We start from the raw sequence: 22,737 nt of genomic DNA, 5'->3' as shown, positions 1-22,737 counted from the left end.
AGTGATGGGGAAGGCTTATAATGCAACACTTCCCACCTGCTGTTTCTCTGCTAAAAATGGGATCATCCCCAAGCAGTTTTTCTTCAGAAAATAGTTGTTTCCAGATGAAGGTTTAATATTGCAAATGGGTTGTTCAGCCAGCACAAACTGGTTTTAGGACAGCAGGTTCTTTCAGCTTACCAAATTACTCTCTGGAAAGGACAGATCTAGATTAAATTGGGAAATATGGGCTGGCATTTTGATGTCAACAGCATTATGTGAACACTTATCTAGGCCCTCAGGGTTCAAAGGGCAGTGAAACCTCGTCAAGCACAGGGAATCAGTTTAACAGCAACAGAGTCAAAGAATCATAGAGTTGGAAGAGACCACTAGGGCCATCGAGTCCAACCCCCTGCCAAGCAGGAAACACCATCAGAGCACTCCTGACATATGGTTATCAAGCCTATGCTTAAAGACCTCCAAAGAAGGAGACTCCACCACACTCCTTGGCAGCAAATTCCACTGTCGAACAGCTCTTACTGTCAGGAAGTTCTTCCTAATGTTTAGGTGGAATCTTCTTTCTTGTAGAGTCCCCTAAAGAATCCTGGAAACTGTAATTTGTTAAGGATGCTGACCTTGTAGAGCTACAATTACCAGTATCCTTAGCAACTACAGTTCACAAGATTCTTCATGCAACTTAACATGGTATAAGAATGCCTTAAAAGTATGGTGTGAATGATACAAACTGATGTGGAGACTAGGTCAGACAACAGTACAAGGTCAATAGTGCAGGGTCAAATTAATTACAGTAGTACCTCAGTTTACAAACTTAATCCGTTCCGGAAGTCCGTTCTTAAACCGAAACCGTTCTTAAACCGAGGCACGCTTTCCCTGATGAGGCCTCCCACCGCTGGTGCTCGTCCACCGTTCAGATTCCGTTCTTAGACCAAGGTAAAGTTTGCAAACCAGGACACTACTTCCAGTTTTGCGGAGTTCGTAAACCGAATCGTTCATGAACAGGACTGTTCTTAAACCGAGGTACCACTGTAATTTTACAATCCACTGATACTCAAAGTACAGTCAAACCTCGGTTGTCTAACGAATATGTTCTGGAAGCCTGTCCGGCTTCTAAAATGTTTGACAACTGAGGCATGGCTTCTGACTGGTTGCAAGAGCTTCATGCACTCAAATGGAAGCCACGTCGGATGTTCAGTTTCCGAAAAGCATTACAGAACTGGAGCATTCACTTCGGGGTTTTCAGCATTCGAGAGCTGAAATGTTCAAAAATGGAGCCATTCGACAATCGAGGTTTGACTGTACAACACAGCCAGGAGGGGGAATTGGGGACAAGGTGCCAAAGTACCAGGAACCAGTCCTGTTGGCAGCAACAAGGCAGCTGAAGAGAGAGACCTCTCTGGTTTCCTAGACCACACCCTAACCCCAGTTACTGGTAGTGAAGGAGTTCTAGGGATTCCTTACTCATGAGCCATGCAAGAACTCTGAGCCTATCAATGCATGCTATGATATTGCTCTTCAGGCCCAGGCCTTTTGGCACCAGCGTTCTCCAGAATTGAAGGGTGGATCCAACACTTCCTCTGACAGCTTCATGGGTTCTTCAGTCGGAAGGCCCCTCAAGGGGATTCTCAGCACTCAAACCTGTGGGGTGTCCAGTTTGGCCTCTGACATGTCAGTGTTTGCTACTAGGTCAGGGCTAGGCATAACAGCAGCTAAACTGACCCGGTGAAACAAATTCATTTCTGCTCTATGGAATGTCGTGTAGGAACCACAGCAATCAGTCAAGCCAAAGCTTGTGCAAAAATGCCATTGGTGAATCACCAAGCCTCTTGTTGTGAAAGTTACAGCCTGCTTGAATATTCTTGCAAAGGTCTTCCCATTTGGTACTCTCAGAGACAGAAAGAGGAAATTGCACAAGGCACAGATTGGACTTGCCTGATATACTTTGCTGTTACAATCAGTTGCATTCTCCAAGGTGTGGCTCAAACACAAGCTTCCTTACTGAGAGTCCTCCATATTGGAGCAGCATTGTAATTAGGGGATTTTAGGCTCTGGAGACTTAATAGTTTTACAGCCCCAACCCCACCCGCTTTTAATGGTATTGCATATTGCGTAAGTCACTTCAAAATTTGGTAAACAAGTTCTCAAAGGAGAAATAGTTCAAACTTTACCTGACTTGAGAAACAGGAAGCCTCCTTGTCTGCATCTACAACAACAGCCCCTCTGTATGCCAAGCATGGCGTAACCCAAACCAATTCATATTTTCTCAGAAGGCACGCGAAAGAAAGATGGCTCTGAAGCAGAAAAGACTTAAATATTAGTCCCATAGTGCAGATGTGAAAGAGAGAAATACTCATGCCTAAGGCCACCTAGTAAGTGTTGGGATACTGCCAGGGAGACAAAGGCCATCACTGCCTCCAGCCAGACTCCGGACATCCATCGATCCCCCGTAGATGTGCAGTATCAGCAATTAGCGACACGAAGCCTCAGAAAAAATACCTTCCACATTCTTAGGCTGGTGCACACTCTATCAGCAGAATTCACACAGCGAAAGTTGCACAGCAGGAGAGCATATTTACAAGTTTATTCAGCGTTGGTCAGAACAAAGAAAAACATGACCGCCTGCTAGCGTGTTCAGGCACCGAGAGAGAAACGAAAGCAATAGCAAAAATAAACATCCTGTGAACAGGAAATACGCAGACTCTGACTCACACAGCCTGCTCCCTTTTAAGGTGGAACAGAAATATCCTAACATCCTCCCCCTTTCCGTGTAACCTGTAGTACCTGTGGTTCAACCCAATTGCAATCTCTGTACGTAAACCTTAAGTTGTTCTCTGTTAACAACCTTAGACAACAGATCTGCAGGAATTTCATTTCCTGCCATGTAGGACACCCGAATGAGTCCTTTCTGAATACACTCTCTTGCACGATGTAGCTTAATCTGCAAGTACTTGGTTCTTTGCTTGCAACTCTCTGAGTTCAGCAAAGCCAAACAGGATCTATTGTCTTGATACACTTTTATAGGACATTTCACAGAAACCCCAATGTCCTTAAACAGTTGCATCAACCATTCACAATCCATGAGTGAAAATGACAGAGCATTGAGTTCTGCTTCACAGGAACTTAGGCTCACTGTCGTCTGCTTCTTGCACAGCCAGTCAAACAGACAGTAGTTGTACATGTAGCACACTCCAGAAGTGCTTGTACCATCCGTGGTGTCACTTCCAAAACTAGCATCTGCAAAGATTTCAAGACCTCCAGTCTTCTGACTGGAGAGCCTCAGCCTATAGTGCACAGTCCCCTTCAAATAGCGGGCTATGCGCTTCAGAGCTTTCCAATCCTGAACAGTAGGATTGTTAGCATGTCTGCTAAGCAGGTTAGTGCTTACAGCAATGTCAGGTCTTGAACATCTAGCAATGAAATTCAACTTGCCTAGAATGCATCTGTACAGCGTAGTGTCAGAAAACGCTTCAGCAGTACTGTCCACCTGGTAACCTGTCACCATCGGTGTGTCTGCTGAGTTTGCATCAACCACATACAACCTGGTTAATACATCAGCAATTTTCTGTGTTTGGTGTACCAGAAAATTACCTGCTTGGTCCCTCTCCACCTGCAGAGAAAGATAGTTGGATACTTCACCAAGATCCTTCATGTCAAAGTGCTCCTTCAGTTGAGCTCCTTCAGTTGAGCTTTTGTAGAAAGCCTGATTCTTCCAAAACATCAGAAGATCATCAACAAAACATAAACAATACAGTTTGTTTTGCCCCTCCTCCTTGACAAACACACATGGATCAGCTTTGCCCTGGTGAAAACCTAGAGAAAGCAGTGTCTCAGTGAGCTTTGTGTTCCAACACCTGGCACTCTGCTTGAGATCATATAAGGATTTCCGCAGTTTACAGACCATTCCCTTCTGTATCTGCATTCCATCAGGTGGAAGCATGTACAGCTCCTCCCCCAAAATCCCGTACAAAAAAGCTGTATTAATGTCATGATGGGAAACATGCAGTTTCTCCTCTGCAGCTATCTTGAGCATCAGCCGAATGCTCTCATATTTGACGGTGGGTGAGTAGGTCTCGTGGTAATCCTGTCCTGGTACCTGTGAAAAACCTCTGGCAACCAATCTGGCTTTGTGTCTGACAACCTTGCCATTCTGGTCTGTCTTGGCCTTGAAGACCCATTTGCTGCCAACCAGTCTCATTCCTGGGACTACCGGTACCAGCTCCCAAGTTTGGTTCCTATTCAAGGAATCAACTTAAACCTTCATGGCATTTAGCCAAGGCTCAGCATCTTTAGAGGTTAACTCCTGAACCTCTTGGAAGCTAGAAGGTTCCCATACCTTCTCTGAGCTACTAAGAACAGCAGTTGCTGTCTTAGCAAACTCATCAGCAAATCTCTTCGGAGGTCTGCCTTTGGTCGCCCTTTCAGACCTGCGAATCAGACGCAAGTCTTCTGGACTCATCTCCTCCTTCTTAGGAGAAAAGTGACCAATGGTGAACAGTGGTTCTTCCAGTTCATTGTCAGACGCATCAGATGGTCTGACTGAGGCCTTTGCGCTCTTGTAGTCTGCTGTGTCATCACTTTCACTGACACCAGCAGCAGCGCCACCAACTGAACTGGAATCCGAACTCTGATCATCATCATCATCATCATCTTCCTGAGTTTTCTCAACATTATCTGGTTTTTGCACACCACATTCATCCTCCTCCGGGTAACTCTGGAAAATTCCCACATTTTCCCCCCACTTAGGATTGTACTCAACACTCCTTGTGAACTTAATGGACTTAGAATCAGTCATCCATACTCTATATGCACCTTTTTCATACCCCATGAACAAACCATGTGCCCCACGCTTCCCAAGCTTGTTGCTTTGTGGGGTATGTACCCACATGTCAGAACCAAAGATTCTCATGTGCTTGACGTTCGGTTTCGTACCAAACATCTTCTCATACGGAGTGCAACCAATAGGTGATGACAGCCTGCGATTTAAGGTATAAACTACCATCGACAGAGCTTCCCCCCAAAACTTCTCAGGGAGGTTAGCATCATGCAACAAGGCCTTGAAGCAAAGTCTGGTTTGCTCGCTCCGCAAGTCCATTCATCCATGGCGATCTAGGCGTTGACATGTCATGTTGGATTCCCTTCTCAGTCAGGAAAGCTTCAAACTGCTGAGAAGTGAACTCCCCGCCCCGATCTGTAAAAAGGCAGCCGATACGCTTACCGTGAACATTCTCCAACCAAGCACAGAATGCCTTGAACCTAGGAAACGCTTGCGATTTCTGCTCAAGCATAAACACATGAATGTACCTAGAAAAAGAATCAATTAGAACCATGAAGTACCGTGCTCCTCCCAAAGAGGGCGCAAGTGGACCAACCAGGTCTGCGTGCACTAGCTGGTAGGGTTTGGAAGCCTGCCTGCTAGACTCCTTGCCTTTTGGAGCAACCTTCACCTTGTTCTCTGCACAAGATACACATTTCATGTGAAACTTACAAGGTTTGATGTCCAAACCTTCAACCAACTCAGGCATCTTGGCCAGCGCTTGCCAAGACATGTGACAAAATCTTCGATGTGCATCATGAATACATCCTGCATGAAGAACCTTGTTAGTTTGGGCAACACAGCAAGAATCAACATTAGACATAATAGCATTGTCATCATAAGTTATACAGAATAAACCATCTATAAACTTTGCATGCAAAATGTCCTCTTTGCCTTTCCTGATGACACAGACATTCCTCTTGAAGGAAACCTCGAAACCACGTACAATCAGCTGTGGTACGCTGAGCAAATTGTCCGCTGCTCCAGGAACAAAAAGTACATTACTGATGGTTGTATGTAAACTTGCAAGTTTTACAGTCCCCTTTCCTGCAATTTGCAAAGTCCTTCCATCAGCCAGGTGGATCTCTCCATCTTGAGGTGTGAAGGAGATAAACAGGTGCTTATCTTTCGAAAGATGGCGGGTGGCACCAGAGTCCACAATAAATCTTGCCTTGGCCTTTGGAGCAGCTCTTCTGGCAAGCAAAACCTTGTTTTCCACTGGCGTGGGCTTTTGCTGCTTGCCCCCCTGCTCCTGGCCATCAGACTTGCCTTTAGCCTTTGGTGAAGCTGTGCCAGCAAACAATGCCTTGTTTTCCACTGGTGTGGGCTCTTCACCCCCCTTCTGCTTCTGGCCACCTGCAGGCATCTTGCTCTGTTTACCTCTGGCCTTCCGGCCTCTGCAAAGGCGATGACCTTGGTTCCCACGAGAAACAGAGACAGACCTCTCAGCTGCCGACTCCTCGGCTCCCCCTGGAGGCTGGAATGCTGCCTGGGATGACATCACAGTCAGCTCCCCCTGCAGCTTGCAACCGGTGCCCTCAGCATCCCTGCAATCACTCGCATTCTGGGAAACAGCCAGGACCTCCGACGCATTCACACTCTGGGCTGGGATAACCGGCAGATGAGCTTTCTTCAAAGCATTCCACATCTGACGTGCAGTCGTGTTGCCAGCTAGCGTTTTAATTTCCTCTAGAGAGACGGACAAGACTATTACGTCCACGGCCTGTGAATCTTGGGCCCTCCATCTATCTGTCAGAGGAACTGGGGGGGGCTTCACTCACAGTATGCCACACCCCAAACTGTCGCAGCAAGCTCTCACACCACACAGCCCAGGTCTCATAATTGTGCCTGTTTAACTTTGGGCACTCAGCAGCTTCAGAGGCTTGGAAAAACTCCATTTCAGGTCTTTACTTGAGCCCGAGTCTCTTTCTTTACCTCAAAGACTCCTTATCTTGGCTCCCATTAATCACAAAGCCTTCTTGGCTCAGCTCCCAGACCATTTAGGCCTGCCGGAGATCAAAGTCTCTTTGCCACGGCAACGAAAAGCCTCTGCTTTCGCTTTCCCCCACACATACCTCAGCAGTCTGTCGCAGTCTTACTCTCCTGTAAGTGCCGTGAATCTGGGCCCGAAACATGTTGTTGGGATACTGCCAGGGAGACAAAGGCCATCACTGCCTCCAGCCAGACTCCGGACATCCATCGATCCCCCGTAGACGTGCAGTATCAGCAATTAGCGACACGAAGCCTCAGAAAAAATACCTTCCACATTCTTAGGCTGGTGCACACTCTATCAGCAGAATTCACACAGTGAAAGTTGCACAGCAGGAGAGCATATTTACAAGTTTATTCAGCGTTGGTCAGAACAAAGAAAAACATGACCGCCTGCTAGCGTGTTCAGGCACCGAGAGAGAAACGAAAGCAATAGCAAAAATAAACATCCTGTGAACAGGAAATACGCAGACTCTGACTCACACAGCCTGCTCCCTTTTAAGGTGGAACGGAAATATCCTAACAGTAAGTCCTTGTGAACAATTGTTAAGAATGCACCACCTGGCTCCGTTTATACAAGAACAAACACCCTTGTACACTTAAGTGGATGACTCCCAAATAATTAAATACTTGTTGTGGGGTGGTGGGGGCGCCAGGTCAAGGACAGACCAGAGGAGGCCACCAACAGCTACTGGAGGTCCTTGGGACTTAGTTCAGGAGATCTCAACACCACTGTGGGACATCATAGGAGCTGGTGGAAGAGGGACCATTGGAAGAGCAGGAAGACAGCACAGAACACCAGGAATACAGGGAAGAAGAGATCAAACAGCCTTCCAGCACAGAGGGAACTAGAACCCTGAAGGAACATGACTATTTGCTATCCCGACTCTCTGAGAGCCAGGAGGAGGATTAGGAGGGCAGAACAAGTGCCATGGCTGGTACAAAGGAGTGCAGGATTGAGAGCACATGACTCACCACCTGAAACCAATTAAGAGTCAACACCTGGAACCAATGGAGTCAAAACTCTGGTGGTGAGTCTCCGCCCCATCAACTAAGGTGTGCTGGTCCGGGGGGAGGTTACCGTGGGGCGAGGTCCAGGACCTGAGTTGAGGGTCCGCAGACAGTCCTCCTCAAGCGAAGCAGGGTCCACAGCGAGAAGCTGGGCAAGGACAGGAACTCTGGGGGAACAGGACTGGATGCTGGCCGAAACAGCTCTTCAACGACGCAACCTGGGACCGGGCTGACTGGCCTTTATCTTCTCTGAGGCCAGGGGCGGTCCTGGCCCCCAGGAGACCCGCCTCTCCTGGCCTTGGAGAAACCAGTTCCCTTCGCCTCTCTGCCCTGAGCCTCTGCAGTTCAGGAGAGGCTGAAGGGTATGTAACTTTGCTTTCTTCAGAACTTGCAAAGTTTGTTTTAAAAAGTACTTTGATATGTCCCAATCAGAATTTACTCAAGTTGTTCACCCCTTTACAAAACAAACCAATTCAGCTCACATTCAGTTCACAGTTCGAGTCCAGCAATTATTATTCTTTCTTTCTTTCTTTCTTTCTTTCTTTCTTTCTTTCTTTCTTTCTTTCCAGCATTCAGAATGTTACCAAGCTGCTGTGCTTAAGTATACTTAAGACTAATAACATATCAAAACTCTCACACAGTAGAATGTTAATGGTTTAATACGTTTCCCCCAAGAATAATGATCTTTGAACTTAAAGGTCCAAAGATCTAAAATGTGTTTTTTTTAAAAAAAAAAAACAAGTTAGAGAATTTATGTGAATATGAACTAGATATTGTACAAAGTTCTACCCAAAGCAAACTTATGTTTGGTTCACCTTGCAATTATGGGAACTACATGTTCAGTAGTAGTTCAGATTTTTGAACTAATTCAGTGAACTTTGTTAAACCAAATTGGTTCATTCCAAGCACTGATTTCCCTCACCTCTGCAGTCAGAGGCACCTTTTGAGATTTTGAATGCTCTGTTTCCTTGTAGTTGCACCTGGACTTTCTGTAAGGGGAGGAGTTATTTATATATTTTGTTGAATTTCAACTCTGTTCCTTGTTAGTTCTCATCAATTGTAATCACTCAGTTAAACACCCTGGTGGATTCTTTTGCACAGTTCCAAATTCCATAACCTTTCCAAGGCAGGTCTGTAAGGCATTATTTTCTTTACTCAAGATTAATCCACATCCGGAATGAGTATCAAGGTGCAAAATAGTTCTCATTCCAACATGAAAAGAATCTAGTCATAGCTAGCCAGAGACAACACTTTAAAAAGAAGTTTGCACAATACTTGCTTTCTGACTTTACAGGATTCACATTTCCATGTTTTCTTTAAAATTGTCAGGACCTGCACCATGAGCAGCTGTTTGGGCTCTCACTTTGATGAATGGGGCCAGATCCAGCAGGCCAGTGTCACTGGTGGTAGAGCAACAGGCCTCATTGTGGTGCAGCCAGATCCCATTGAATCAGCAGCTTCTGAGCTAGGCACCACGCAGCTGGGATCTCCAGAGACTCTAGGAACCATCTCCCGCCACACAAGAAACCCTCATCTTCCTGTTGAACTGGTAGGGTGGCCATGTGTTCTACTTTCACATATATGGCCCTGATCTTGCCATAGGATTGCCCCAACGGTTTATAGTACTTCCTGGTGCCAGCTATGGCTTCTATGGAAACAGAAGGGGGCATTAAGCACTGGAACACCCACTCGCCTGATTACTCTGCTCCAAATCGCCTCTTCCTGAACCAGATTTACTGTAGTAGAAGCAGACATTGGGATTGTGTTACATACATTTGCTTACTGTAGTGTGAAGTTTCCTCCTCTCTGTAATAACTATTTAGCATCGCCTGGAGAAAGCTTAATAGTGGGGTAGGAGAGCTAGGGGGAAATTCACATCTGGCAACCAATGCGTCCCTTTGGTTTCAGATCATATATGGGTAAAGGTAAAGGTACCCCTGCCCGTACGGGCCGGTCGTGTCTGACTCTAGGGTTGTGTGCCCATCTCACTTAAGAGGCCGGGGGCCAGCGCTGTCCGAGGACACTTCCAGGTCACGTGGCCAGCGTGACGAAGCTGCTCTGGCGAGCCGGCACCAGCGCAGCACACTGATATGCCGTTTACCTTTCCGCTATAAAGCGGTACCTATTTATCTACTTGCACTTTAAGGGTGCTTTCGAACTGCTAGGTGGGCAGGAGCTGGGACCGAACGACGGGAGCTCACCCCGCCACGGGGATTCGAACCGCCGACCATACAATCGGCAAGTCCTAGGCACTGAGGTTTTACCCACAGCGCCACCCGCGTCCCCCATATATGGGTAGACGAGTCTAAAAAATTTCATGGCCCTCTAGCAGCTATGGTGGCCCATTTACCATAAGTAATGTACTTTGCATTAACTCTGGAAGTGTAAGCTTCTGATATTTATTTTGCTCTAGGCGGCTTAGTTTGGTCAGATTCGTGTATACACTTCCAGAGTTAATGGTAGATACATTACTTTTGGTAAATGAGGCACCATAGGTGCTAAGAGGGCCGTGAAAATTTGTGTACCAGGCTTTTTAGGCTCGTCTACCCATATATGATCTGAAACCAAAGGGTTGCCAGATGTAAAAAAAAATTCCAGCTCTCCTACCCCACTATGAGGAGTGTGTGTGTGTACATAACATAACATAACATAACATAACATAACATAACATAACATAACATAACATAGCATAGCATAGCATAGCATAGCATAGCATAGCATAGCATAGCATAACATAACATAACATAACATAACATAACATAACATAACACACATAAAACATAAAAATGAATATAGTTGGCAACACTGAAACTTCCAGGAGGACTGGGTCACCACCCTGTTAGAGGCAGCTCCACAGCTTTTCTTAGTTTTTATTAGTACTTCAAAAGTTTTGTTTTCAAATGCCTGAGTTTGCTGGTTTGCAGTAAACAGCAGCTACATTTTATCCAGTGCCTCCCCTTTCTCCTTTGAGGATTCAATTAGCAGGCGTACTTTGATCTGTTTTAGCTGCCACGAGCCCACACCTATAGTAGGAGTCGCCCTCTGCTTTTAAGCAGTTATATATTTTAGCTGCCTGTGCCTTATGCTTTATTTTATTTTAAAAGCTGTGGAGCTATTTGGTTTCTTCTCCCCCCACCCTTTCTTCTACTCTCTGGCCAATGAACTTAAAAAGCCCCAGAAAAAAGAGTTGTCACCACTCCCTGGAATGTTTACAATCTAAGCTTCACAAAGTATTTACTCCTTTGACTTATAACTATTGAGAACCTACTTGCTGAGACCTGTGGAGGAGGTGGTAAACAGGTGGTCAGAGCTCCAGACTGATGTGTGGATCTGTGGTCCGGTCGAAAAGGAAGAACACACATGTTAAAATCGTTGCGAAAATGCTTTTTAAACAATCGTTTTGAAAAATGCTTTGAATTTACTATAGCTCACAGTCTCCATCTAGTGTCACAATTGTATATTGCACTTTGCAACACATTCAAAACGTTTTACTGTATTTGCAGCTGTATAGCTGAGTCCTTAGTGGGATTAGGACCCAAAACAGGACAATTGGAACCACTCCCTACTCCCTGGTAGCTGGTAACCAGTTAAAGATACTGAACTGAGTTCCATGGATTGTGGTTGCTGCTCTAAAGACTGAGTTGACATCCTGAGCAGGGAAAGACCATGCCTAACTGATTCCTGGGACAGGAAGATGTTAACATAAATTCAATCTTTGGGGTGAAAGGAAACTTCAAGAAGTTTGGAAGAAGAAAGAACATCTGTCTATTCTAGCTTTGAGCCCCCAATGTTTTCTATGGGACTTTCGAACCACTAAGCAGTCTTCTGAAGACAAACACTAGGACTTAAACCTGAACTGGCCAGCTCCATACAGGCAAAACCACTCCTTTCATATGGTGAGGTCCTATAGCCCTGTCTTTTTTTTTTTTTTAATAAATATTTATTGAGATTTTTTAGTTACAAAATGCAAAAATAGTAAACAATATAGCATGGATCATAACACATTTTTCAGAACTTCTTTGGACTCCCTCACTTCTCCCACTCCCACTTACATCATTATAAATTTTTTTCCAGCAATTTATCATCTTATTTATATTCTTGAATCTTGTTCCGTTAACTTAATCTAATCTCCAAAAATTTTATGTTTCCCTCAATCTCACTTATCATCAAGTTCAGATCTAATTCAATGGTAGGCAATTATTTATGATCTAGCATCCTTCTTAGCATTCAACCAAATTACAATACTTTTGTAAATAAATCTTGAATTTCTTCCAGTCTTCTTCAACCCTCTCTTCTCCCAGGTCTCGAATTCTGCCAGTCATCTCGGCCAGTTGCATATAGTCCATCAGCTGCATCTGCCACTCTTCCAGTGTGGGTAGATCTTGAGTTTTCCAGCTCTTAGCGATGAGTATCCTTGCTGCCGTTGTTGCATACATAAAAAATGTTCGGTCCTTCTTTAACACCTTCTGGCCGACAATGCCCAGAAGGAAGGCCTCTGGTTTCTTAGTGAAGGTATACTTAAATACCTTTTTCAACTCATTATATATCATTTCCCAGAAGGCCTTCACTCTAGGACAGGTCCACCAGAGGTGAAAGAATGTTCCTTCGTGTTCTTTACATTTCCAACATTTATTATCAGACAAATGGTATATTTTGGCAAGTTTAACTGGGGTCATGTACCATCTATATATCATTTTCATTACATTTTCCTTCAAAGCATTACATGCAGTGAAGTTCAGCCCAGTGGTCCACAACCTTTCCCAGTCCTCAAACATAATATTATGCCCAATATCCTGAGCCCACTTTATCATAACCGATTTAACCATTTCGTCTTGTGTATTCCATTTCAGCAGCAAGTTATACATTCTTGATAATACCTTAGTTTTTGGTTCTAACAATTCTGTTTCCAACTTCGATTTCTCCACCTGGAACCCTACCTTTTTGTCATTTTTAAAAACTTCTTTAATCTGAGCGTAATGTAACCAGTCTCGCACTTTATCTTTCATTTTCTCCAAACTCTGCAATTTCCAATTGTCTCCGTCTTTTTCTAATATTTCCCAATATTTTGGCCATTTGGCCTCCATATTGAGTCTCTTTCGGGCCTTAGCTTCCAGAGGTGAAAGCCACCTCGGAGTTTTGTTTTCCAGTAAGTCTTTGTATTTTGTCCAGACATTAAACACTGCTTTCCTGACAATATGGTTCTTAAAGACCTTATTGATCTTAACCTTATCGTACCATAGATATGCATGCCAACCAAAAGCATTGTTAAACCCTTCCAAATCCAATACGTCAGTGTCTTCGAGAAGTAGCCAATCTTTTAGCCAGCAGAAGGCTGCGGCTTCATAGTACAACTTTAGGTCCGGCAGGGCAAAGCCCCCTCTTTCTTTCGCATCAGTTAGTATCTTAAACTTAATTCTGGGCTTTTTGCCCTGCCAGACAAATTTAGATATATCTCTCTGCCACTTCCGGAAGCACTCTGTTTTGTCCACAATCTGCAATGTTTGAAACAAAAACAACATTCTTGGCAATACATTCATCTTAACAGCAGCAATTCGGCCTAACAAAGAAAGCTTCAATTTTGTCCAACTATCCAAGTCTCTCTTAATTTCAAACCAACATTTTTCATAGTTATCCTTAAATAGACTCAGATTTTTTGCTGTTATGTTTACCCCTAGGTACTTTACTTTTTTAACCACAGTTAGTTCTGTTTCTCTCTGAAACTGTTCCGACTCTACATCTGTCAGATTTTTCCCCAACACCTTAGTTTTCTGTTTATTTAGTTTAAATCCCGCCACCCGACCAAAATCTTGGATCAGTTGTAATACTCTTTTTGTACTAGATTCTGGCTCCTGCAGGGTCAAAACTAGGTCATCTGCAAAAGCTTTAAGTTTATATTGCTTCACTCCGACCTGAATCCCTTCCACCAACCGGTCCCCTCTAATTATATTCAAGAGCACCTCCAGGACTGATATAAATAACAAAGGGGAAATCGGGCAGCCTTGTCGTGTTCCTTTTTCAATTTTAAACTCTTCCGTGACCACATTGTTTACTATCAATTTAGCCTTTTGTTCTGAATATATTGCATCAATCCCATTCTCAAAACCCCGACCCACTCCCATTTCTTTTAAATTTCCCTTCATAAATTTCCAAGAGATATTATCAAAGGCCTTCTCTGCATCTATAAAGATTAGCACTGCTTTTGTATTTATATCAGTTTGCAAAAGTTCCAAAATGTCAATAATGTTCCTTGTATTAGCAAACATGTGTCTACCTGGGAGAAAGCCTGCCTGGTCTTTATGAATTACTTCATTTAAAACTTTTTTAAGTCTACTTGCCAAAACGTCTGCAAATATTTTGTAATCCACATTTAAAAGGGAGATGGGACGGTAGTTCTTAAGTTGTGTCTTTTCAGCTTCCGATTTTGGTATCAATGTGATGAAAGCTTCCTTCCACGACTCCAGCGCCCTCCTCCCCTCCATAATTTCATTGCTAACCTCCATCAATGGTTGTATCAAATGGTCTTTTAATATCTTATAGTACTTGGAGGTTAGCCCATCTGGTCCTGGAGATTTGCCCAGTTTCATGTTTTGAATGGCTTGTTCAATTTCTTGGCATGTTATTTTACTATTCAGGAGAGATCTATTTTCTTGTGACAACTTTTTAAGTCCATTTTTCTCTAAAAATTGTTTGATCTCGACCTCATTCTGCGGCCCTTGAGTGTATAGTTTTTTGAAGTATTTCCAAAAACACTTTCTAATCTCCATGGGGTTCTGAATATTTCTTCCTTCAATTTCCAAATTTGTAACTGTATTCAATTTTTGTCTCTTCTTCAACTGCCAAGCTAGCAGTTTTCCACATTTGTTTGCCGATTCAAAGGTTTTTTGTTTCATTAATTTAATCTTCCACTCTATTTCCTGATTTATCAGTTTAGAATACTGTGCTTGGTAGAGTTTGATTTCTCTCAAGGTCGGCAAGGACTTCGGGTTTGATCTTAGCTTCTTCTCCAATTCTTTTATTTTCTCCAAGATCTTATCTTTTCTGTCATTTTGTGTCCTCTTCCTTGCAGCATTCTGTTGTATCAAGAACCCCCTCATCACAGCTTTACTTGCATCCCAAATAATTCTTTTTTCCACCGTAGTGTTCATATTTATCTCAAAGTAGTCCTTCAATGCTTTCTGGGCCTTCTTAATAATCTCCTGATCTCTGAACAAATTGTCATTCATCTTCCATCTAAAGGAGCCAGTTGGTAATAGTGTCATATCCATTCTCAGTGCATTATGGTCGGAGCAAGTTTTTGGGCAGATTTCCACCTTTCTGACCTTCGGTGCCAGACCTCTAGTTATCCATATTTGGTCGATTCTTGTCCAAGTCAGCTGAGCTTCAGAGAAAAATGTTCCTTCTTTTCCCAAGGGGTTCTTCGTTCTCCAAATGTCAATCCAGTCCATATTGTCAGTCAGTTCAAAAAAGGTCTTTGGTAGTCTGCCATCTTTAGTAACATTCTGGCTTTGTGACTTATCCATGTTAGTTGATATGACCCCGTTCATGTCTCCCATCATGATGATGTTGTCATAATCCAGATATTCCAGCATAGTCTCATGCAACTTCTTGAAAAATTCCGACTTCCCTTCATTTGGTGCATAAATTCCTAATATCAAAATCTTTTCTCCTTGATGTTGTATTTCGATTGCCAAAATTCTTCCATGTTCATCTTTGAATAAAAATTTAGGTGACAGGCTCTCTTTTGCATATATCACCACGCCTCTCTTCTTTACTTTGTCTGAAGATATAAATTCCTGACCAAGTCTTTTGTTTATTAATACTTTCCTGTGGAGCCTAGTCACATGTGTTTCTTGTAAGCAAATAATGTCCAATTGCTCCTTTTTCAATATATGAAAAATTTTCCTTCTTTTTTCCGGAATGTTACAGCCATTTATATTCCAACTCAAAAGTTGCAGAGACATCCTGGATAAGTCTGGTTATTTTTCTAGGGGTAGTACCTTGTTCGCTGGGTCTTCAGAATCCGAGGGTGCAGGCACCTCTGGTACTACAGGCCCCGAGGGTAGTTCCAGTCCTTTTTGGAGGTCCTCTCCGTACGCAGTCAAAAATTTGTCTCTATCTTCCGGTGATCTAATTTTAATCTTCTTCCCTCTAAAAGTAAAAGATAATCCTTGAGGGAAATCCCACCTGAAGATAATTGTATTACTCCTTAACAATCTTGTTAGTTCCAAATAGTCAGATCTAAGGTCCAACAGTTGTTTAGGAATATCCTTGTAAATTTCGATTCTTTTGTCCAAAATATCCAGTGACTTTCCGTAATGTAGACCCAAAATCTTGTCCCTTTCCTCCTTTGATCTCAATATTATTAAACAATCTCTGGGCTTCTCTCTCTTTATAAGTCTTCCAAGTCTAAAGGCTGATATGATTTTAAAGTCTTTTTCCTCTAAGTTCCAAAACTTGGAAAATTATTTGGTCAAGAACTCAGCTAAGTTGCCTTCTTCCACCTCTGGTACCGATCTTATCCTTAAATTGGTCTGTCTATTCTGTAGTTCTATCATAGAAAGATAAGTCTGATGTTCACCTACTTGTTTGCTGAGTGGCCTTACCTCTTTCTCTAAATTTCCCAATCTTTGGCTGGTATCTTCAGCCAATTTCCGATTTTCACCTGCAGTCTCCTTCAATTCTCCAATTGCTTGCACATTCTGTGCAACTTGTCCAGTTAGTCTATTTAAACATTCAGTATTTTGATCAATTTTAGCTGTTTGCTGATCAGCTTTTTTATCCAAAGATTCCACTTTTTTATTCAAAGATTCCAATTTTTCAAGAATTTTCTCTAAAGTAGAACTAATTTCTCCTGAGGCCATCTCTTCCGATTGAAATTCCTCAGTTTCTGCCCGTGGCAGAAAAGCAGCTTCTTTCTCAGAAGCCTGAGTAGGCAGAGTAAGCACAGTAGGCACAGATGATCTGCGTGCCTGGGAGACTGCGGTTAGGGTTGTTTGTCTGGTTCTCGGTCCCTTTTTTCTTGCGCCACTCATTCCAGAGTTATCTAAAATTCAAGGTCAAGCTGAGTTGTTCCCATGAGAAAGCAGCGGCCCAGATGGTAATAGTCAAACAGGAGGCCGGGAAAAGGAAAGTAAAACAATGTCACTGCTATTAATCCCAAATCCTCTAGGGGGAGCTTAAAATGTCTTTAGGAAAGAAGACAATTCCAATAAGAATAATATAGTCCCATTAAATGTCCGAGAACCTTCTATAAGGTAACTTTTAGCAGAGTTAGCATTTAAAAAGTCACAGTATTTCAGACAGTGCTTGCTGGTATTCCAAAAGGTGCTTCAAAGTAGCCAGTTCAAACTCCCTCAGATTGTTTCAAAGTTTAAGTTCAAAAGTATCCAGCCCTGCAAACTGGCTGCTCAATTGCTCAGGCAGTTCCAGCACCTGGGTTTCTTGTTTAAATTGTAATCCAAATAGAAGAAAGGTATCACAGTCCACATAAGAGTCATGTAATCAATTGCTTAAAGTCCTTATTCTGCTTAAAAATAATTTCCACGGGTGTCCAGATCAGTTAAATTAAAAGTTCACTTTTTGCCTCCACTCCTCCGGCTCTTTGCTTGGTAATTCAATGACAGCGGAAGACGGACTTCCTATTTTTCGTCACTCCGCTTTCAGCCAAATTGAGTACTTTAAGTACTTTAAATCCCGAAATTTTTAAAGTCCATTTACTCACGGGTTGTTGTTTTCCGAGTCTGTAATTTAGGAAGAAAGGACAGCGCTCACCGGCAGCAGCAACGCGGCTTCACTCCGCCGATTGCGGAACGATCCACAGCGCCGCAACCCCCTCCGCGATCCGGAGCCCCTTACGGGGCTCCTTCAACGTTTTGGGGGCTGCTCCTGGCGCCCGCCGGACCCCAAGACCACAGGCTTCTGCTGCCTGTGGTTTTCCTGAATGGGTCCCCGCTTCGCCGCAGCGGGAGACCCTTTTTCGGCGGAGCTTCCCTTCCCCGGCTAGGAAAGGGCAGCCATTGCCGTTCGCGCCGCCTCCGGAAGTGCCTATAGCCCTGTCTTTTGCATTTATTACTAATTGTTTCTCCTCTGATGGATAGACCTAAACTGAAGTAACAGACTTAATGCATTTCTTCCTGAACAATTTGTTAGTTTTAAATTTAATTTTTCTAGATATAGCACTTGATTATATGTACCTATATATATATTTATATGTGAATGTATCTGTGAATATATTCTTATTATTATATTATTTTTAGACCCAGTAGGTCAATACCAGATGATAGTAAACCTACAATTCCTATCTTTAATAGATTTGACATTATAGAAATGGAAAGGCCAGAGCCCCAGCAATTATGTCAGGAATACTAATAACACTAATGATATCAATCATACAAGTTGAAGTGGAGAGGAAGGTTTTAAAAATTCCATCTCTTCTCCAAGTGATAGGGTACTTCTTGCTGCACAATGTAATTTGGTGGCTGCAACAGTCCAAAATGTTTTTAAAGAGCTCAGAAACATCTCAAATAATGTAAACAGCTGGCTATCTGTGATAGCTCTGCATTCTCTTCCCAAGCCAATTACTGAGAAGTGGGACGGTGTTGAAACATCATATAATAATGCAGTTGGTCAACCTTTCCAACTCTGCATAGTCAATAATTCTTCAATGGATCCAATCCTACTTCTCCAGGCTAACAAGGTACATCTAACCATTTATACTCAAAGGAATACATTCGGGAAAATTGCTTGCAAAAATGTGTTAATAGTCAAAACCGCATACAAAAGTGTGTTAAGAGAAATCTGCACTGAAATGCTGATGAATTTTCATGATTATTATTATTTAATTGCAAATAAAAAAATTTAAAATGTAAGGAACAGAAAGCCCTACACATGCAAATTAACAGTTTGTCCATCCCTAGAGCGAAGTTCTACTCTTTAGGGTGCCATCCACTTCATTCTTCTGCCAGTCCATTACTCAGTAAGCATTCCATAGCCACTGAGCATGCTTAGCCCTCATTTGGCTGTTTGTTTTCCCGCGTAAAGATGTTTGTGTTGTATTATTTCTGGAAACAGAGAGATTCCCTCAGACCTGTCTGTTCTTATCTCCCTCTTGTTGATGAGTGGTGCCACTCTGGTTACATAAAGAACAGTGCCTTTAGAACATTAGAAACTGAGAATTCCATTCCCGTCCCCGCACTTATTTTTCAAGCATATTCAGACACATTTCATTCTGTTTGGGGCTCCAGATTGTAATCCAAAGAATCCAGTCTCATAGAATCAGCTCAAAGGATGGCTTCTGAAGAATTTGTACCCAGTGGATTATGTCAGCAAAACACAAGGCTGCATCTCCAGAAATCTATCCATTATTTTGTCTCCCCACCATTCCCACTTACAAGGAATCACATGAAAACAGCAACTGGGATATCTGGTGAACAGAGCAAACCCTTTCATCTCTACAGTGGTACCTTGGGTTACATATGCTTCAGGTTACATACACTTCAGGTTACAGACTCCGCTAACCCAGAAATAGTACCTTGGGTTAAGAACTTTGCTTCAGGATGAGAACAGAAATCATGCTCTGGCGGTGCAGCAGCAGCAGGAGGCCCCATTAGCTAAAGTGGTGCTTCAGGTTAAGAAGTTTCAGGTTAAGAACAGACCTCCGGAATGAATTAAGTACTTAACCTGAGGTACCACTGTATTTGGAGGGAGAAAGCAGGTTATATACATTATTCCATCCTGTTTGGGATGGAAGGCATAGGATTTAAGTTTTCTTCTAAATAAATGCCCAAGTAGCATCTTCCCTAAAGAATGTGATGTGCCAAATATGGACTTTGAGTGCCTGTGTATGAACTTGTTGGAAATAGAAATGTTGCTATGCTACAAATAAAATCATTCAATCGCTATTTTTTATTTTTTTAAAGACGCATGAAATTATAGCACCAACCACTGCCAGGCAACTCTGTTCAGAATGCTAATCTCCACAGCTGGCCAGTGCAAGGGTTCATGTGTATTGACAGAGGAACCTAATGGCTTGTGTGCGTGCAAAGCAGGAATCAGTAGCCTTGGTAAGCGAAAAAAGCTTTCAGTCACAGAGAAAGTGCACTGCTGCTCATAAATCTATTGAAGTTAACTGCTACAGTAGGTTACATTTGTATTTACTTATTTATATATATTAAATGACATCAGGCAGGCATGTAGAATGTGAATTAGTGTTTTAATATGTTCTCAGTTTATTTCTTTCATATTTTGAACGTTTTAAACAGTAGTTTAATGTTTGTTTTTTCCTGATTTTATTTTGTTGCTTTTGTAAGCTGCTTTGAGCTTCTTCTTCTATTTATTAAATTTGCATACAGCCCTCTATTCGTAGATCTGAGGGCGGTTCACAGCATAAAAATACAAGATTAAAAACACAAAATACATAATAAAAACAAGACAATAATCCCTCCCCGCACCTTCCCACAAACACATTTAAAAGGGCATAGGACAGGGGTCGGCAAGGTTTACCTCGCCTGGGCCAGTTCACTCCAGCAGAGATCCCTCCGTGGGCCGCAATTTCCGGCGTCTGCGCAGACGCGATTTCCGGTGCTGCGGAAGCAAGTTCCCGTGCCACACTGCGTCGGTTTAGCGCAGCGCGCGGGGACTCACTGAGTGGGCAGCTTGGTTCGGGGGCAGCTCATGGGTCAGTTAAATGACCCCCATGGGCCGCAGGTTGCCGACCCCTGGCATAGGATAACAATCAAGCGGTGTATAAATTTTATGAAATAAATAAAATAATAAAGCTGTTATACTACCTAAAAGTGGCATACAATAGAGGCAATTAAAATGTTGATGAAGATCCCTCAAGAAAACAAAATACAACAAATGTCAAAAGACCAGCAGAAAACAGGAGCAAAACCCTCAACGAAGGATGAGATTAGCACCCTTAGGGAGGGACTTCCACAGCTTGGGGGCTAAAACCAATAACTTATTGTCCTGCATTCCTGACAACTGCACTTCTGACAGTGTTGGGATGTGAAGCAGGACAGTTCTGTAGGTATCTGCAGTGAGGCAGGGTGATGTAGAAGCAGGCAGCCATTTAATAAATACCCTAGTCCCAAACCATTTAGGGCACAGTGGCTAGCCTGTGGTCGGCCAAAGGTGAATCAACCAGCACAGATTATCTGAGCTGTAGTTCAGTAACATATCACCACTAAGCTATAGTCCAGGTTAGCCACCCCTGGTTTAGGGCTTAAAAACTGACAAGCAGTGCTTCGATTTGGACTATGAAACAAACCAGGAACCAACAGATATCAAATAATAGCAGGATAACACACTCTGATAAACAGGCAGCTGTTAACACTCTGGCCATATCATTCTGCACCAGTTGCACTTTCACTTCAAAGGCAGTACTTTGATTTTAAAAAAATCTTTTGCAGATAATGTTGGTGTTAAGTTGCAATGATAATCATACTTATTAAGGCATCCTTTTTCAGCCTTAGGCCCCCAGATGTTAAGCGAACCTGCAAGGATGGCTTTGCAACAGTGTGAAGCTGGGGTGTGATATGACAGAGGGAGACTGGAATGGAGTATCTTGAAATAAGGCATTGACTAGCTTGCAGACATACCAAATGGAAGCACCTCATCTGGCAACAGTATGTTTCTGTACCACCTTTCTGTTTTATGAATTATTTGTAAATATTATGTGCAACAAAATGAGTCATATACTAACAGCATTGCAGATCTATCCTGAAGGGTTGCTAAACCTTTGGGTGTAGCTGTGTTGGAATGAAAAACTGTTAAAATACAAGGTAAAAGTTACAAAAAATTTTTTTATGTGACTTGCTTTATGACACTATTCGAGCCAGCGCCCTCTGCTGTCATCTGACACATTATACCTGTCTCATACAAAGGTGTCCTAGTAATTAGAATGCAGGAAATTGTTTTTCCCATGAGTGAAGTCTCTCAACAAAATCACGGCTTGTTGGCTGTATTCTCATGCATTTCAGCTTCTCCTCTACAGTATGGTATTGAAAGTTGTGGAAGCTTTGCAGCCGCTTTGCAAACCCTTTTTAAAATGCTAATAAACACATCTATCTCCTTTTGAGGCTAGTGCATTTAGCCTGTGCTTCAATTTTACTGCCCACCCCACTTCTGTTGCTGGTGGGAATTACCAGCTTTAGAGGGAATTACCGGAGGGTGCCTTCAGGGGTGGCCCAAGACATTCTGCTGCTAGAGGAAAAGGCACTGGAGCTGCCCTCCACCCAGTCACCGCCTGGCGGCCACTAAAGGTAAAGCGACCCCTAACCATTAGGTCCAGTTGTGACCGACTCTGGGGTTGAAGCGCTCATCTCGCTTTATTGGCCGAGGGAGCCAGCGTACAGCTTCCGGGTCATGTTAAGCCGCTTCTAGCAAACCAGAGCAGCACACGGAAACGCCGTTTACCTTCCCACCAGAGCGGTATCTATTTATCTATTTGCACTTTGACGTGCTTTCAAACTGCTAGGTTGGCAGGAGCTGGGATAGAGCAACGGGAGCTCACCCCATCGTGGGGATTTGAACCGCCAACCTTCTGATCGGCAAGTCCTCTACTACCAAGCATTTGCTGCTGCATGGTGCTCCGCTCCTCCACTGCTACAGCCGCAAACCCACCCACCCATGGCTATGCACCCTTGAAGCCAGCACACCAGGGCTTCCCCAAGCAACCTTCATACATTGAGGAAGCAATGCAGTGGAGGAGCAGCAGCACCTAGAAGTGGAAAAGCAGGGGTGCGCAGCAGCGAGCAGCAGTTGGTGGCATGTGGCAGTAGCAATGCCACTCCTGGGAGCCTGCTTTCTCGAGGCCACAGCCTTACCGTCCCTCATGGACGAGCTGGCCCTGGGTGCTTTCACACTTTGTCTCAGGTTCAAAGTTATAAGGCACCAGTGTGCCTGCAGCCTTTTTAGCAAATAGG

The 22,737-nt window shown here is 43.3% G+C and overlaps 1 protein-coding gene and 2 long non-coding RNA genes across 11 annotated transcripts in view; 2 read left to right on the top strand and 1 right to left on the bottom strand.

Annotated features, from left to right (window-relative positions):
• The window catches only part of LOC307217195, a 114,446-nt gene that overhangs the window by 20,886 nt on the left and 70,823 nt on the right, over positions 1–22,737 (top strand). The gene's annotated exons all lie outside the window — the stretch shown is intronic.
• LOC307217420 (uncharacterized protein) lies at positions 1,206–6,761 on the bottom strand (the record flags this gene model as incomplete). Its single annotated transcript, XM_079978568.1, has 3 exons — positions 5,632–6,761; positions 4,604–4,796; positions 1,206–1,250 (listed from the first exon to the last, which is right to left on the bottom strand). Exons 1-3 carry the CDS (start codon positions 6,456–6,458, stop codon positions 1,206–1,208), a joined length of 1,065 nt encoding a protein of 354 aa, XP_079834694.1. The 5' UTR covers positions 6,459–6,761.
• Positions 18,065–21,888, top strand: LOC307217208. The gene is made up of 3 exons (XR_013839432.1): positions 18,065–18,506; positions 19,729–19,872; positions 21,280–21,888. It is a non-coding gene; the product is annotated as an uncharacterized lncRNA (long non-coding RNA).

The sequence above is a fragment of the Podarcis cretensis genome, assembly GCF_951804945.1.
Source record: "Podarcis cretensis genome assembly, chromosome: 5".
NCBI lineage: Eukaryota > Metazoa > Chordata > Lepidosauria > Squamata > Lacertidae > Podarcis > Podarcis cretensis.
This window is presented reverse-complemented; position numbering and strand designations above follow the sequence as displayed.